The sequence below is a fragment of the Lytechinus pictus genome, chromosome 14, assembly GCF_037042905.1.
Source record: "Lytechinus pictus isolate F3 Inbred chromosome 14, Lp3.0, whole genome shotgun sequence".
Taxonomy (NCBI): domain Eukaryota; kingdom Metazoa; phylum Echinodermata; class Echinoidea; order Temnopleuroida; family Toxopneustidae; genus Lytechinus; species Lytechinus pictus.
Window position 1 is genome coordinate 14,307,049 of NC_087258.1, and position 13,241 is coordinate 14,320,289.

The following is a 13,241-nucleotide window of genomic DNA, read 5'->3' on the forward strand; positions in this document are numbered from 1 at the left end:
TTTTGCATATTTTACCATCCCATAATTTCAGCACACAGAGAGACCATACATACATAGATGTACACAATATATTAAGCATTCATAAAGTACCTTTTCATTGAAACATGCTCAAAGCGCTTTGCAATATAACCTAATAATGAATTCTACTATCCAAGTGCTTACAATATACTAATTTAAACTCCACTACAGAATTACGGATCACCTTGTCTCCTTTCCATTAGATCTCAACTGACATGGATTAATCCTAGTTCATTCAAAGCAATGAATACAAACCATTTTGCCTAATTGCTACTAAGCCATGATTTATCATCAAACTAGATGGATTCCCAACTGCACACTGTTGAAATTGATGCCTCTGTCATTGCCAGGACTGAACTATATTTATTCTGATATTGCAAAAACCATGGAGTCAATCTAATCTAATCACGTTGTTAATTTCTCAGCTTAAATTTTGTTATGAACTACTTTTCCTTCTAACCAGTTGAGACTAACCTTATCCCTTCCTACCACCTCTGACGCAGCATCGAGCTCCCTCATGTTGTTCTCTGACATAGCCCCAATCTGTTCTCCACCAAGGGTCCCTCCCCCAGGAGCAGCTCCTCCCGTGTCATCCTCTGTCCTAGCGGTCTCCGGCTCCTCCACAGGGGGCAAGTCTGGGGGAGGATGACGAGGTGAACTGCAACAAAAATAAATCAAAAGAAAATGATCAGTTTCTTTACTCACCTTTTGAAAATGATTTCAATGTTCAAACTGATTAATAATAATAATATGCAACATTTATATAGCGCTTAATACAAATGTGATTAATTAAACGAGTTGGCATCATGCAGACATCCAACAGAAAGGTGAATTTTCATGTGATTCATTTGTACGCTATAGGCTTTGGGATTATTGTATTCATTTATTCATATTTCATATGGAAAGTGTGGAAATTTGTAGACATAGGGACTTCTTAAAGGTCAAGTCCACCCCAGAAAAATATTGATTTGAATAAATAGAGAAAATTAAAACTAGCATAACACTGAAAATATCATCAAATCGGATGTAAAATAAGAAAGTTATGACATTTTAAAGTTTAGCTTATTTTCCACAAAATAGTGATTTGCACACTTCAGTGACATGCAAATGAGTCAGTCGATGATGTTCCTAACTCACTTTTTCTTTCGTTTTTATTGTTTGAATTATACAAAGATTCATTTTTTGCAGATTTGAAAATAAGGACCAACTTGACTGAAACAAAAATTAATACACAATGCTAATTCCACACGTTCAGGGAGGAATTATCAATGTTTCACTTGACAAAGAGGAGAACATTAGAATATTTGATATTTAATATAATAAAATACAAAAGAAATAGTGAGTGGATGACATCATCAGTCACCTCATTTGCATACCGATTAGGATGTGCATATAACTGTTTTGCGAAATTAAGTGAAACTTTATAATGTAATAACTTTCTTATTTTACATCCAATTTTGATGAAATTTTCAGTGTTATACTTGTTGGATTTTTATCTTTTTATTAAAAACAACTTTTTGTTGAGGTGGACTTGTCCTAGAGAATTCTGATAACATTTATGATAAGCACTACGTAAAGCAAGTATAGTTATTCCCATCATCTCAGGCTTACTTTTTGAGTGTAGGTAGTGGCCTGTCATCCGCATTGTACATGAAAGAACCCGGCTGGAAGTTTCCGGAGTCTCTTGGGCTAACTCCTGGAGACTTGTGGTGCTCCTGGTTGTTGGGAGGTGGAGTAACAGGATCCCTTGGGGTTGGCTCCTCCCTCCTGGGCTCTCTCCTGGGGGAGACTTCATCAGGAGCGGCGTTCTTCTGGGGATGCTGGTGGGTATTGGGCTGGAGAATACCAAAGAGAGGGAGTGAATGATCAGATTCATATATTAGATAGTACCGGTACATAATTTGTGCCTTTCATAATCTATGCATCACCACAGTTTTAAAGGACAATATTTGAACTGAATGATGATTATAAGTACTGATTAAAGACATTGAAACTTGTGAGACATTTCCTATTTTTGAGTAACTGCCATGAGCGCCCAGGAGAAGCGGGTATCAGCGCTATATAAGAACCCATCATCATCATCATCATTGTGGTTGAAATTTTTTTCCTAAGTTGTAAGCAAATTAAGTGAGAACTGAATCATTAAAAAAAATTTAGTTGAATAATAAATCCCAAGCACAGGCTTTAGTAGACCAACAAACTACATGTAACTACAACTACAGACCTGTTTAAATGAGGTTTGTAATCACTTTGAAAGAGAAACATGGTAAAATGCATGGTATTATAGAAACAACAATAAATATTGAAAACTTTGCCACTCATTCAAGTGAAATCGTCATTTAACACAGCATAACATTTACTTCTCATTCTCATGTATATCAATGAAATTGTTTTCTCTCATCATTATTTCAGATGAAATTTTCAGAGACAATAACATAATTATAAATGTGAAAGGGCATGAACAATCATTTTCACTTGGAAATGGTAAACAAATTTGCAGGTTTTGAATGAAAAATTGAAAACCAAATTGTCTAAAATTTGAAACTACAATTTTATCAATATTTAGTCAGACATGTGAAAAAAGTGCAACATTGGTGCCATGCCCTAAGATAATATGAATTTCAATGTAACAATTGTGTGACATTTCAAGAGAAAAAGTAAGGTAACATCAAAGTGTCTACAGCATATCATTTGAAATATCCAAAATGGGGTGGGGGTGCATGTACACATGTTCGGACAACTTGCTGAAGAACTGGTGAAATGTGGGGTTAAATAGCAATACGACTCTGGCGCATAGAAAATGAAGTTTCAAATTCAACCTTGCTTGGATGTAAATATCAATATCAAACAGAGAGAAAGAGATAAAGAGAGAGAGAAAAAATATAGAAAGAGTGATGATGATGATAATAATAAAATTGAATAATGATGACCTTCATGGAAAGAAGTGATACCATAGTATGCTGCCATATAATTATACAGAAGCATGAAATTAAGGACAGACAGTTGAATTGTTAAAAATAATTTATGCATGTGTTATCAATGGTTTCACAAGTGACAGCAGCAAATAAGATTAGTGATTGATGAGTGCTATGTATTGAATAGAAGCATAGTGCATAAAAACAAAAAGATGTGCAGTGGATGAAATTCTACTGACAACGACAACAAAAAATAAAACAACAATAATGGCGCCGGCACACAATTCCTGCATGTTAAGCAAAAGGGTCACACGTAAAAGGGTTCCTTTGAGCAACTTACATCATTGTTTTGCATGGACCAATCTTTAAGTGGCCATACAAGATTCTGAGTGCATGCAAAATAATAAGGATTATAGGATGAATAAAGATCAAGAATATGAAATATGGAATGAGACAGGAGGTATAAAGTATATTGTTAAAGAAAACTTAGCATGCATTGATGCAGAAATGTACTAGCTTTCTTAGTTCATACAATTCATCTATCCATAGATGTCTAGGTACCCCATGCTCAAACACTCCACCAAAAAAAAAATATATATTCTCCATCACAGGTAATGAAAAGGTTATACATGTATTTCTTCACATTTGTTCAATTCCACCCGGAATATACAAATTATAAGAGTTGGGAATATTCTTGAGCATTAATCATAACTTAATGGCAGGATAATTATGAAGAATACAAAGTTTTATAGAATGGTACATTGGGTAAGGCTATACATTGACTTTGTTTACTTTGATGAATCTGAATGACTTTGCATATACAGGCTACTACAGTCTCATGACATATCATCCAAATTCATCATATCTGTAATATATGTCAATTATTTGGCAAAGCCAGACTGCAACTAGAATAGGTTATGCCTTATCCGATGACAGTAAGAGATGCAATAGGCCAAATAGCATTCTACTAGAACTCATTCTCCACTCCTTGGGGAGCAATCAGTGAAGGCAAAATTAGAATTTACAAAGCTGATCTATTTCTATTCTTCTCTCGCATTCTAGAAATGATTCCAAACCTGGGTGCAGGGTGGCAAATACACTTCAAACTCATGCCACAGGACATCAGCAGGCGATGGCATCAAATAATCAACCTTTTTGTACATCAAACCTCTATTTTTCTCCATTCTTACTTCACTTCATTAACTGGTCAAGCCATTATCATTTGAGCTCTTTACAAAAATTAGAGACAGATAATTTCAAGAAGGTCCCACATAATGAGGGTGGGCTTACATAATCTACGAAGTTGCCCAAGTGGCGTTGCAAATACTACATATACATACCTTACTGATGTCTAGTAGATCATAGAGTTCCAGCTGCTTGTAGATTTGCAATCGATATTCTTCCATCTGGATCTTTTTTACCTTCGCGAGGTCGTAATCCTCTGTCTCGATCGCTCGACGCTTCTCAACTTCATAGCGTCCTAGACGCTCTCCAACCTGCAAAGATGGAGGTGATGGACAGTCAAGTGCTAGTTAATTATTTGTTGTATTTTGAATTTTAAGAATGCATGATTGACATGTAATGAAATGATACAAATGGAGCAATATGATTATCAAAATAGGGCTAATTCATGTAAAAATAAACGTTCTTCATTCCAATTTTTAGATGGCAGAAATTTGAACAAGTAAAAAAAAACATTAAGAAATTCTAAAATTTCACGAGTAGAAAACCTCACCTTCTGAAGATCAGATACTGCCTGCTTTAACCTCTTGGCAAGATCAAACTCCTCCTCTGTGAAAATGACAAAGAAGGCAAAGAATTTTCTTTTAAATGTCAAGTAATGTCCCAGCGGCACCAATCAAAGTGACTCAAGACCAATCAAAACTACCTTAACTTGGTTTTGATGGAAGGAACAGTTATCAAATAATTTTAAATGACGTCTTTCTCTGAGGCTAACAATAATTAGGCCGGGAAACTTTGGGGGAAGACTAAAAAAAATGATTCCACCCCTTCCTTTACACATTGTGACTACTGTGATATTGTGTTGTAACAACCAGAACATCTGACATGCTTTTTATGAAAAAAAAAATTGATCAGTTAAAGGCAGAATATGTCAGACACTTCTCACTCCAGCTAATCACAGCCACAAAATAAGAAGTCCAAACTGTCTACTTGGAAAGATTGCCCATGTTGATTAAAGGAGAATGAAACCTTTGGAACAAGTAGGCTTGTGTCGAAACAGAAAAATCAAAGAATAAGAACAAAGATAGTTTTAGAAAAATCGGACAAATAATGAGAAAGTTATGAGCATTTAAATATTGCAATCACTAATGTTATGGAGGTCCTCCCATTGGCAATGCGACAAGGATGTGTGATGTCACATGTGAACAACTTTCCCTTTGATGGACTATAAAATACCCCAAAAATTTCTCTTTTTGCTTTTTTCTTATGGTGATACAAAATTTTTTTCCATGGCATATTCTTTAAAAATCTGTATTACATGCCCTCCTATAGAAAGAACACATGATCTACTGATAGATGTGATAAAAGAGGCAATTTAAGTGAAATATATACTAAAGTAATGGGGAGAGCTGTTCACAAGTGACATCACACATCTTTGTCGCATTGCCAATATGAGGATCTCCATAGCATTAGTGATCACAATATTCGATTGCTCATAACTTTCTCATTATTTGTCCGCCTTTTCTCAAACTTTCGTTGATCTGTTTCTTTGATTTTTATGTTTTCACACAAGCTATCTTGTTCCAAAGGTTTCATTCTCCTTTAAAGACACATCATTGGTCAAATTATGCTAAGACTAGGACGCCCACTGCTGCATAATCATCGATGAGCGTTACATGTTAGATACCATGCACGCAGTTTGTTTTCAAGCATGACTCACACTTAACTCTTCGTAAAGAGAAGAGAGAATTAGTGTGACTTAGAGTCATGCTCAAACACCAACCCACACACGGTATCTAACAGATAACCTTACTTATGATTACGCAGTAGTGGGTGTCCTCTATGATTTCACCAATGCGGTCATGTGTAACATACCGCACACAAATGAGGATTTAAGTGTGATTTTAGCCAAACTTTAATCTTTGTGAAAATCCCCCTGGTTTACTTTACTAGGCCATTCTAGTTTTCAGCTGATGGAAAGACACAGTAAAGGACTTACGTATAACAGCTTCGTTTTTTCTGTTGTCTAATTTTCTGATGATATTGGCCACTTCCGGATCTTGATACATATCGAATGCCAAGTCATCCATTGGAGATATGTAGTCCGGTCTGAAAGAAAATATTAGAGTGCATTGTTAGTAGTGAGCATATGATTTCTAATTGCGTGTATGTTTGAAATATGAATGAAGGCATGTATACAGTGAGACGTGGTGAGTCTACTCACGCACACCATCAGCTGGCTGTTATAACCTTTTATCTATTAACTAAAAAGAAAATTACGACAATTCATTCCGAATCTTTATTTCAAAATTGTGGCAATGGTGGCAACCTTACAGCACTCTCTCTAGGCAAAAGAAGGCTCCCAATCGTGTAGATAGATAGATAAATTTTATTTTCACACGGTAAAAAACCCAAACAGATACAGTCTGATTTGCATTGGGGCCGTGCCATGAATAAAATGTACAAAGTAAAAGGCACCCAATCTTATTATACATGAATAACACATAAAACATAATAATCGTAATTCTTACCAGGTGATAATACAAAAAGGTAAGTTTATACAAATAATTACGAATTATAATCAAATGATAAGTTGAAAATATATGTGTCATAATTGTGTCATAATTCTGAAATGGAAAATGGAGTTTCTGAGCTGTCCCAATTTTCTTTTTAATTTTATGGTATAAGTTTTTAACAGCCTATAAATGACAGACGGTCACAAACAGAAATTACACCTACAGTATAACGTTTAATACAGTAGTCAACAATACATGTATCTACATTCTGGCTCCATTTTCTGTAAACAAACAAGGTGTGCAATGTATATGATATTTAATAAATCGTATCTTACTTGTTGATAGCACCGAGGACCACCGGATCCACCTCCCCCAGATCATCTCCATTGAATGATGAGCCCTGTGGCATGTGTTGGTTGATGACGTCATTCACACGATTTCCTCCCACGTCGTTCTTATTGTCGCTTCCCAGCTCATCACCAATGATGTTGACTGCAACCATACCGACCTTTTATTTCAGAATGACAGAACGGAGGCGAAGGAGAAGGATGAAGAAGTGCATGGAGAAGAGGGAGACAATGATGAAGAAGGAGGATAGGAAGAGGAAGAATACAAGAAAAGGAGGAAGAGCATTAAGAGCAAGAGGAAGTAGAGGAAGAAATGGATAAAGAGGGGGAAGATGGAAAGGAAGGCGAGCAAGAACAAGAACATGAAGTAGAAGAGGTAGAGCAAGAGGAGGAAGAGGAAAGGAAATAGGGGGGGGGGGTAAGGAGGAAGACAAAGATGATAAGGAAGAAGAATAAGAAGAAAAGAGGAATAGGAAAAAGAACAAGGAGGAAAAAAGGTGGGTTGGTGAAGAAGGAAAAGGTGAAGGAGCAGATCAGGAGGAAGTAGTTGAAAAAGACAAATGAGAAAATTAGATAGTCGAGAAATATGAGAAAAGATAAGTAAAACGAGGAGAAAAATAAATGTAAAATGCAGAAAATGGGAAGGATATTATAAAGGAGAAAGAAAAGAAAAAGAAGAGGTGTATATACAATGAAGATAGGAGAAAGGGATGAAGACAATATAAAACTATTAACCAAGATGGTCAAAAAGGAGAGATGTCTGTTACTACAAGCAAGGAGATACATGTACCACCCTCTAACGAAACAAAATATTATCCCATAAACATTACGAGTACTCGACATACCTGATTATAGAGATTATGCTTGTTGACATGATTCTTGTAGACTACTAATCGAAGGTACTTTCCTACAGCATCCACGTGTACTGACTTTAGCTCTCTTGCTTTGAAGCTAGTTTTGGCATTGTCAGACAGGGTGATGTACCTGTGAATTAAAAAAATAAATTATAGGATTGGTTTTTTTAATGTATTTCTCATCTCTTGTACAAACAAAGTGATATTGAATGGAATTTCAAAATCTGGCCACATTCGGTTATAAGCCTAGGATTTTTTTTAATTGTTATTCTGTATTTATGTGAGAGTGATACAAAGAGAAAAATTCATGAAAGTGGAAATTTTCCAATTGAAATTATAACAAATTCAGGCCATATATCTTATGTCTTACATGCAATGTAAAGGTCAAGTCCACCTCAGAAAAATGATGATTTGGATCCATAGAGTAAAATCAGGCAAGCATAATGCTGAAAATTTCATCAAAATCGGATGTAAAATAAGAAAGTTATGACATTTTAAAGTTTCGCTTATTTTTCACGAAATAGTTATATGCACAATTTAGTCACATGCAAATGAGAGAATCGATGATGTCCATCACTCACTATTAGTTTTGTTTTTTATTGTTTGAATTATACAATATTTCTATTTTTACATACTTGACAATAAGGACCAACTTGACTGAACCATAAAATGTTAAACAATGGTAATTCCACAAGTTCAGGGAGAAATAAAACTTTGTTTCACAGGACAAAGAGGAAAAAATTAGAATATTTCATATTTCATATAATAAAATAGTAAAGAAATAGTGAGAGATGTCATCAGTTCCCTCATTTGCATACAGACCAGGATGTGCATATAACTGTTCTGTAAAATTAAGCGAAACTTAAAATTGTCATAACTTTCTTATTTTACATCCGATTTTGATGAAATTTTCAGTGGTATGTTTGTTGGATTTTTCTCTTTTTATTCAAATCATCTTTTTGTTAGGGTGTATTTGTCCTTTAACAATGTATGAATCAATGAATCAAGGAGATTGAAAATTAAGGTAATTTCTTTCTTTTTTTCCCTGCTAAAAGGAGTCTACAGTAAAATAAGGGGTGACTTGTAGCTCATCTGAGTGGGGATATCTCAAACACACAAAAGCAGTGGGATGTATTGTAGAGAGGAGAGCAATCTTTTTTTATACTATGATGAGGACAAGGGAATATCCACCAAAAATAAGAAATTACCAAGGTTACTATCAAAACAAAAAAATATATTTAAATTTCAAAATTTCTCACCCTAATCGTTTGTATCTTTGCCCATTTAGGCTGGTGATGTGATCCGGTGGCAGGCTTCCAACATAAAACTCAATTTTGGTTGCTGTGTGTGAAGGAAGGAAAACATTATTGCAAAAATACCTGTAAGAAAAGGTAGAATTACACTTTACAGTTAATTTTCCTCCCCTTTCTCTCATTTCTCACCTTCTTTGCCCCTCCTACTCTTTCTTGTTCTTCTTCTCCCCCTCATCCCATGCTACATGTACTCTTCCTTGCCATTCCCTTCCCCCTTCTCCTCCTCTTATCCCCCCCGGCCCCCCCACAACACCACCATCACTGCCAACACCACTACTACTAACAGACCGAAGTTAGATAGCACTTTGTCCAGGGGTAATTGTATTGAAAAATCCTTATGCTGGCAAACATACATTACTATCCTTCCAGCACTACAGTGTATTACATAATGATTACCCTATCCATCACATCACAACCAGTTCAAATCAACTCACGTATGAGGAACTGATGGGCTAAGAGTTGCAGCTTTCTAATCCTGGTCTTGTCTGGCATCCGCAGCACGATCTCCTGCGGGTAGAGGCAGAAGCGTCCCCCGACCCACCCCTTGACCAGCGGGTTGTGTATCTCCAGCTCTTTGCAGTTGAAACCCTCATCCGTACTGCTTGCATAGATCACACTAAAAGGGATCTTATGGGGCATTTCACCTTGATGCAGTCTGAATCACTTTACATGTATATTGTCTGTTCGCACCAGCCTTTTCAATGTTGTTCCACTTTAACAAGAATTTGAACAGCTACGTCCTATTTATGATGAATCACATGATCCCTGAGTTTAACATTCAACGTTGGTGTAATGACTGTCATCTGAAGACTTCACTTTGAATGAAAGACTTTAATGTTGCAGAATACAGAAGATAGTCTTTTAATTTGTATGCGATGGTATATAAAGAGATCTACTCTCAATGAAGATTCCGCGGCAAACGAAGGAGGCTAAATCTGCACAGGGAGATTTAAACAAAATGAAAACAAAGGTACTATTATTTCATAGGTAATATGCCACAGCCTATGTGAAAAGTATCAGCTAGAGCCCCAAACATCCACATAAGTCTATCTTTTTCATTCCTCAGAATACAAACTAGAAGAATAAATAATCTTATTTTGGAGAATGGATACCTTGAAGCCTTATTTGACAAGCTTTTATTCATCATATAAGCAACATCTTTTTTTACTCCTACATAGTAGTCCTTTCATTTATTACCATTCTGAATTCTGAATTCCCATAAGTTTAGATGAGACTTAGAACCTATACGTATCAGAAATAAATACAGATCTACATTATATGCAATCATCACATCATCATGCACTGTCATCTTCCATATTTAAAAAAAGTTGTATTGGGCGACATGTGTCCACCACTCACATTAATGTACTACCGTCAGTGTCTGGGGATGATAGTAAAATGTCAGAAATTGATAAATATATTCCCAGTTAAAATAGTTATTCCTGTTAAGACAAAGTCCAGTATTCACTGAGGACACCTGAGACTCAAGCTTTGGTTTCAGTCCAACTTTACAAGTACGTAATTTTGACTTACAAAAAGTTAGATCTACATGTACTCTGACAAGAAACATTACTAACGTTAAATTGATCTGGTGCCTTGATACAAAGGCAGACCTCCAATATTATTTCTCTATTTTAACTTAAAGCATGAAACTTTTTTCTTGCATGTTCCTTAATGAATTTGACAAGAATGGCACAATTTAAATTTCATTAAATTTGGACAATCCTTTCATGAAATACAGCCCACAAAGTTATGATAATTTGTCTGCCATTTTTGCTCTATGTTTTATGTAGAAAGTGGTCACTTGTCCCTTACAACCTGGTCACTGGACCCTTACGTGTACGACCAGAACATGACTCATTTAGAACATTTATTTGGCTTAAAAATAGTGAATTTTCATTTTCAGGCTTGGACTTTTACACTAATGTGATAAGTTAGCATGAGGTAGATCTACACTGAAGTGTGACATCATCAATTTTCACCTTTTGCATTTCAGTGTATCTTGTATACCATATTTTGGTAGAGCATGATGAGAAACATCCACAACCCCAAAACATGTATGGTGGGAATCGGTCCATGGGGGCCTGAGATATGACCTCATGAATACATAATTAGCCCCACTGAAGTCAATGTATAATGGTTCTAAAAGTTAGAAAAGTTAGCAAAGTTTCCATTGCGAAGAAATCGGTGAACACGTCCCACTGGGAACTGAAGACCAGCAAGGGATGAATGTGTCTTTGCCTTGGTTTGGGCCTTTCTACTCTTTCCTCTTTCAGACATGATGTTCTCATAATGAGATGAGACGATAGCAAGTTGAAAATTAATAGGACCACTAGTTAGTTCTCATGTTAAATATGAAGGGAATTCCCTTCTTGTGTATTATCTTCTCCACAGTCCCATAGGCTGCCTTGTCTAAGCTCCGTGATCAAATGGCAATATCAAAATCATTTAAAAAAATAATCACAGAGGCTACACGATATCATCAGATACCTTGTTCATTGAAATTGAATGAGAGCAAAAATGTGAGTTCACTGTGGTACAGACTGATTCTATAGCACCTTTTGAGCTTGAGTTTTTGTTTAAATCTCCACAAAAACTTTGGTTTGCGAAGTTAGGTCACACTTTTTCAGAACGGTTTTCCAGCACAGAGCGCATTCGTCGATCGGAATAGAATTTTGAGATCACGATACCTGAGAAACCCATTGACCTAGGCCTACTACACATTTTCTTCAATGATCAGTAGAGGCGCCGGTCAGAAAATTGGGATCGTCCCAGAATACAGGGACTGTCTCAGTTTATAAGGATTTCTTCACACTAGAAATCTAGGAAAGTTCATTCACCTGTCAAGTGCCGACACCAATCAAGTGTGCTAGTCAATGTAAACATATCAGGTTTCATAACAAGATTATTGGAAGACGGTAAGTCATGAAAAATAGACGGCAAACTGGGGGGAATTGAGGTCACTGAATCTATTTTTAGCACTCTCAATTTCCGTAATTGCTGTCTTTGTCCCGTAGGGAGAAGTGAAAAAAAAACGTCCCCATAAACAAGGACAGTCTCAATTTATCAAGACATGATTTGTCTTGGTTTATGAGGATATCCTTGTTTTCTGGGACAATCCCAGTTTTTGGACCAGCGCCTCTACTGATGATTTTGTAGTTTACAATCTTGCAGGCAATGCGGTTACTATATTTTGAATTGGTTTTGTATAAATTGTGAATTTTTTGTGAACAAATTTAACGTAGAGACTTAACACTGTATAACAGTCACAGTGGACACCCCATCATTCATTCATTAAAATTGAAATTAATTAATAATAATATGCATCATAATTAATAATGCATGCCAGCTGCAGCAGGGCATGTTGTTGTAAATACAATTGTAGGTGAGCCAAAGTAACTTTGAATAAGTCCAGCCCTGGTTCGATTGTTTCTCAACTTCAACAAGACTTCGTCGTCTCACGCAAACGGCTTCACCGTCATCACCTAACACACACGGTTCGCCAGCAGGTCGCTACGCCGCCGCGCCGGGTCTCGCGTCATCAGCGACATCGATACGAGTCCGAGCGGCTGCTGAGAACCAACTCCTTCTTCAGAAAAGCAAGTTAATATCAATTTTCAAACATGAACTTAATATACATATTGAACAAAGTCAGTTCGATATCAATTAACCATGATTAAATTCACAATCTTACTTATATTCCATCAAAATATCATAACATCCAGGCGTCATATCACTAAAACTAAAAGTCACTAGCAACTCGATCAATCAGCGTACCGTTTCCAATGGTATTTCATCATTGCCAATCGGTAAGAAATTCCTTTTCTATTTAACCCAATTATTTTATTTTTTATTATATAAATATGTAATTAGTAATTTGAATAAATTTTATTCCATAATTTTATTATTTTCAAATACATAATAAGTGAAAAATATTTTTTTTAAAGTAATTTACTTTTATGAGACTCCTCACTTCGGCAATCAAATCACACTTAATAAACATACATGTATGTATCACGGACGTACATACAGTACATGTAAGCAGGGACTCACGTCCCTGATGTGTCAAATTCATGAGACATAAATGTCTCTTGAT

General features: G+C 35.9%; 1 protein-coding gene across 2 annotated transcripts in view; it reads right to left on the reverse strand.

Annotated features, from left to right (window-relative positions):
* LOC135156734 (centrosomal protein of 104 kDa-like) overlaps nucleotides 1-12,953 on the reverse strand; it is a 28,507-nt gene extending 15,554 nt beyond the window's left edge. Inside the window, exons 1-11 of one of the 2 annotated variants that reach the window (XM_064109790.1) lie at nucleotides 12,840-12,953; nucleotides 9,580-10,080; nucleotides 9,092-9,173; nucleotides 7,824-7,962; nucleotides 6,967-7,139; nucleotides 6,115-6,224; nucleotides 4,669-4,724; nucleotides 4,274-4,429; nucleotides 3,274-3,318; nucleotides 1,630-1,853; nucleotides 493-676 (exon numbers count right to left, since the gene is read on the reverse strand). In XM_064109790.1, coding sequence (XP_063965860.1) covers nucleotides 493-676; nucleotides 1,630-1,853; nucleotides 3,274-3,318; nucleotides 4,274-4,429; nucleotides 4,669-4,724; nucleotides 6,115-6,224; nucleotides 6,967-7,139; nucleotides 7,824-7,962; nucleotides 9,092-9,173; nucleotides 9,580-9,784 — 1,374 coding nt within the window. In that variant the 5' untranslated portion in view covers nucleotides 9,785-10,080; nucleotides 12,840-12,953. The remainder of the gene's footprint in view (nucleotides 1-492; nucleotides 677-1,629; nucleotides 1,854-3,273; nucleotides 3,319-4,273; nucleotides 4,430-4,668; nucleotides 4,725-6,114; nucleotides 6,225-6,966; nucleotides 7,140-7,823; nucleotides 7,963-9,091; nucleotides 9,174-9,579; nucleotides 10,081-12,839) is intronic. The other variant, XM_064109791.1, reaches the window with a different exon arrangement.
* Nucleotides 12,954-13,241: the final 288 nt, after the last annotated feature.